The sequence below is a fragment of the Diabrotica virgifera genome, chromosome 5 (genome assembly GCF_917563875.1).
Source record: "Diabrotica virgifera virgifera chromosome 5, PGI_DIABVI_V3a".
NCBI lineage: Eukaryota > Metazoa > Arthropoda > Insecta > Coleoptera > Chrysomelidae > Diabrotica > Diabrotica virgifera.
Window position 1 is genome coordinate 33,763,456 of NC_065447.1, and position 4,832 is coordinate 33,768,287.

General features: G+C 35.4%; 1 protein-coding gene across 1 annotated transcript; it reads left to right on the plus strand.

Moving 5' to 3' along the window:
* Positions 1-2,649: 2,649 nt before the first annotated feature.
* On the plus strand, positions 2,650-3,909 carry LOC126885338 (uncharacterized). Its single transcript, XM_050651894.1, has one exon. The coding sequence runs from the start codon at positions 2,650-2,652 to the stop codon at positions 3,907-3,909; it is 1,260 nt and encodes a 419-aa protein (XP_050507851.1).
* Positions 3,910-4,832: the final 923 nt, after the last annotated feature.

A 4,832-nucleotide genomic window follows, 5' to 3' on the forward strand; every position in this document is an offset into this window, starting at 1 on the left:
CTGAGTTGGGTTTAGCTTCGTCAGGACTTATTACGGCATCATTGTCTTTAAATGGAAAATAACCAACCTCTTTCACAGATTCCAACACTTCCTTCAAAAACTGATACTTGGGTTGAAACAACGATTTTGAATATACGTAAACATTTTTGAATTTAGCGCCATTTAGATCAAACAGTAATGCTAGCATAGCATTCGTTTTTCCACATCCACTTGGGCCACATACGATAGCACGAAAAGAATGTGGTAGCAATACACCATGTTTACTGATTCTTGCCACGTTATCGACAAAATCCAAGTTCTCCACTGCTAGTGTCTTATCTTGTTGAATGACCTTCATATTGTGATTAAGATGTATTTTATACGCTTGGTTATATAAAGAAATTTTTCAAGAAGCGATTCATTTCAATGTTAGTCGTTCAAGGTGAAGGAGTGTTGAATTCTCTGATCAACAATATACCGTTTGAATTGCATGCCCCTGGTTACCAGTATCTAGGACCTGGAACTAAATTACAGAAACGTCTAGCTCGTGGAGATCCAGGGATAAATCCATTAGATCGAGCTGCGAGAGATCATGATATTGCATATTCTCATAGTAATTCATTGAAAGATAGACATAAAGCAGATTGGGTATTGGAAAACAAAGCGTGGGAACGAGTTACAGCAAACGACGCATCTTTGAGTGAAAAAGCCACTGCCTGGTTGACTACTACAGCAATGAAAGTTAAACGAAAACTAGGTATGGGTATGAAACGTGGTAAAGGTGTTGGTTCATTTAAGCGACACGTGCTACAACCAATTATCAGAACGTTGAAACGAACTCCTCCATCACCAAATTTGCGTAAATCAGCTCTAGTTGCACTTGCAGCAGCTAGAACAGCCGTGAAGAATATAGGTGGGAAAAGAAATGTACGAGTTCCAAGAATCATTCCATTCGAATCAAAATCTGGTGGTATTTTACCTTTAATTCCCATCTTTGCAGGCTTATCAGCTCTTGGTAGTTTGGCTGGTGGTGCAAGTGCCATCGCAAAGACTGTAATTGATTCAAAGAATGCTCAAAAGAAACTAGAAGAGGACAAACGTCATAATAAAGCTATGGAGCATCTAGGCAAAGGATTATACCTTCGAAAAAACGCTAAAGGAGGCTTTGGATTATATTTAAAAAAGTCAAAAAACTACCGCTGAAGCTACCTAATAGACCTTTAACCAATGTGGACTTGAATAAATTTGTTAAACTACTTAAAATTCCAAATTTTCGTGGTGTGTTTATGAGAGATAATTTACCTCGTTACCCTCGTAAACATGAATGTGCTATAATTAATCTCGACATTTCAACAAACCCTGGTACACATTGGGTAGCTTACAGAAAGATAAACAAAGACATAGAGTATTTTGATTCATATGGTTGCTTGAAGCCACCTCAAGAACTAGTTTCCTATTTGAATGGTGGAAGAATTGCATATAATAACGATCAATATCAAAGTTATAACCAAATAAACTGTGGACATTTGTGCTTAAAGTTTCTGTATAATGGAAAATATAAGCGCTGATGTCTGGTATGAATTACCACAAGATATTCGCCATGCACTAGAATATTATTTACCTTGCAAGAAAGACTATAAGAAACACGTATGGTGCGATGTTTGTGGGACGATGGAAAGTGTATGTGTATTTTGTAGAATACCGTATTATGAACAAAATATAAATAAAACAAGAAAAACATGTAACATTATTCTAAGAAAAATAAAGAAATGTTTAACATATTTTGGTATTTAACTTACTGCACCTTTTACCTCCTATCAGTCATGTCTCGATTATTGACCCTAACAAGTACTACAAACGAGTTTTCGTTTACTCCTCAAGTGCCTCTTGTGCTTGATCCGCTACGGCAGTATTATGTAGCAGTGTTGGGATTTCATACATTTAATTCAATTCCAAACATTGATGGTGAAAAGTTTTATTTCTATGAGCAGAATGATCGTACAAAGTTGCGTTATATCGAAATTCCATCAGGATCTTATGAAATTACCGATATCGAAGCATACATTCGAAATAAATTAATGGGTATATACAATTCGGTTCAGGAGTTCACTTTAAAACCGAACAACAATACGCTTAAATGTGAAATTTTCTGTCAAGATCATACCATTACTTTCGAGAAAGAAGATAGTCTTGGTAAATTATTGGGTTTCTCCTCAAATAGAGTGTTAAAATCAGGAAAAATGCATTCTTCGGACCAACCTGTAAATATTATAAAAGTATCAAGTCTACTATTTGAATGCAACATTACTGAAGGAGCCTTCTACGAAGACAGACCTGTACACACCATTCTGCATTTTCCGATAAATGTTGATCCAGGTTTTTCTATTGATGAACGTCCTCATAACCCTATATACATACCAATAAGCAGCAGTATACGTGAAATTACCAAAATTACTGTTAGTATAGTCGATCAGGAATTAAGACCTGTCAATTTTAGAGGAGAGAAAAGTACGCTCCATTTGGATTTTAAGGAAACGATATAAATGGGTTTAATTATAAAACAAAACTCTACAAGTCAATATCCATTAGTCTCACGCAGATCCTGCATGAAACGTGACGTGTCTGCCGCCAATAAAGCCTTTCTTGTTGCCATTGGATTAAAGCTAAAAGATGTCAAAACGTCAATACATCCGACGGGGGGTTCAACAGCAGGAGCCTCAACCTCATATTTTCGATCTTTACCAAAAACCTCTGTTCGATAATACTATTAGAAAAGAAGAATTTCGTACATATACACCATACATCAAATCATTTAATAATAGTGACGTTGTCGAATTTATCATAAATCAATCAGATGCATTTTTTGCGATACACGAAACGCTGTTGGAAATTAAAGGAAGTATAAAGAAAGTAGGTGATGGAGTGGTTTCTCTTGCACCGAATGCTGGAGCTTTCTTGTTTGATACATGTACGTATATCCAAAGTTCACATGATATGGAAATAGTTAGAGACCCAGGTGTAATTAGCACTATTCGCAGTTTGTTATGTTATACTCCTGAAGATTCCAAGTTTCTCAGTACTGCAGGATGGAACTATCCGAATAATCCACATATATCGGGAGACAACTTTAGTCTACTGATTCCGATAAAACATATATTCAACATTTTCAACGACTACAATAAATTAACCTATGGCCGTCAAGTGTTTCGATTTGTTCGAGCACGCAATGATAGAGACTGTATTCTAGTGGAAGAACCTAATGCTACAACAACAACAACAGTATCTTTAACTGTTTCCAGCATGGAACTCAAGGTCAAGCATGTCTTTCCCAATGATGATATGAAAATTGAATTAATGACTCCGATTAAGAATAATGTGCCGATAACTATACCTTTCCGTAAATGGGAGCTAAATGAACTACCTTCACTTACGTCAGGATCTCGACGCGAGATATGGAGTGTAAAGACAACTTCATCTGTTGAACGCCCACGCTATGTCATTGTGGCTTTTCAAACTTCTAAGCGAGATGACATACACGCTGATCCAACGTTATTTGATCACATTAGAATGTCCAGCGTGCGATTGGTTATTAATGGAGAATACTGGCCTAACGAGAGAATGCAATTGGATTTTGCAAAAAATGACTATGCTATAGCTCACTATAACTATACGGAATTCTTTCCTAGTTATACTCTTTCCTCAACAAAACATCCCATCTTAGATTATGCTGCTTTCAAGAAATATGCCTTATTTGTTTTTGACTGCTCCAAGCAGGATGATACGTCATTCAGATCAGGAACCGTTGATGTTAAACTGGAAATCGAAGCAGATGAAGGTTTTCCGGCAGGCACTCGAGCCTACTGTTTAATTGTTCACGACAGCCTACTCGAATACTTTCCTTTAACAGAAGTTATCAAAAATATTATTTAAGTAGGTTTAAAGAGTATGTCACTCAGTATCACTCATCACGCTTAATCATGAGGATTGCTTTAGTTGACATACAGGGATTTATGGTAGATGGATGGTTTGTACCCAAGGAACTCAGCATTGAAATTGGTTTTAAACGAGATCATTACATATTTACGTCTCCGCAACCGTTTACTTCATTAACTAATCAAGATAAGAAGACAGTATTCTTCTTGGAGAAAAACGTGCATGGCATTCGGTATTCCAATGGTGATGTGGAATATTCCAAAATAAATCAAATACTAGAATCCAAGTTATTGTATGCTGCCGATTACATTTACGTTCGAGGAGAACAAAAAAGCAGATTTTTACAACAGAAATGTAATATGATTGGAGTTTTTCCTGCAATTATTGATGTCTGCAAATTTGATTATACGCCTTGCGTTTGTAAATTTGCTCCTGATGCAAACCCCTGTCACGCCAATGGAGTGTTTTTATGTACCGAAAGAAATGTGGATCGACTACGCCAATGGTTTTGTAATACGATATTACCTGTATAATTATGTTTTATAATAAAAATATATAAAAAACTATTGACTTTTAATTAAAACTCCTTATTTACTCATCAATTTTTATATTACGTGTAAAATCCTCTATTTACAATTTTTTTTTAAAATAATTTTTAAAATTAAGATAAATACAGGCATTAAAATTAAACATATCAATGCGAATATATTATTAATTTCATTTTTCATGTTTCTGCTGGTGGTGTTATCGTCCATGGTTGAATATGTCCTAGTGGATATGTTCTATCGCTAATATGTAGGTTCTCTAATTGTTTGATAATTTTTCTTAAATCCTGATATACTTTAATATCTTTCTGTAACTCAATGAGTTTATCTTGAAACTGTTCAACTTTATGTCTGTACTCACTCAAAGACATGACG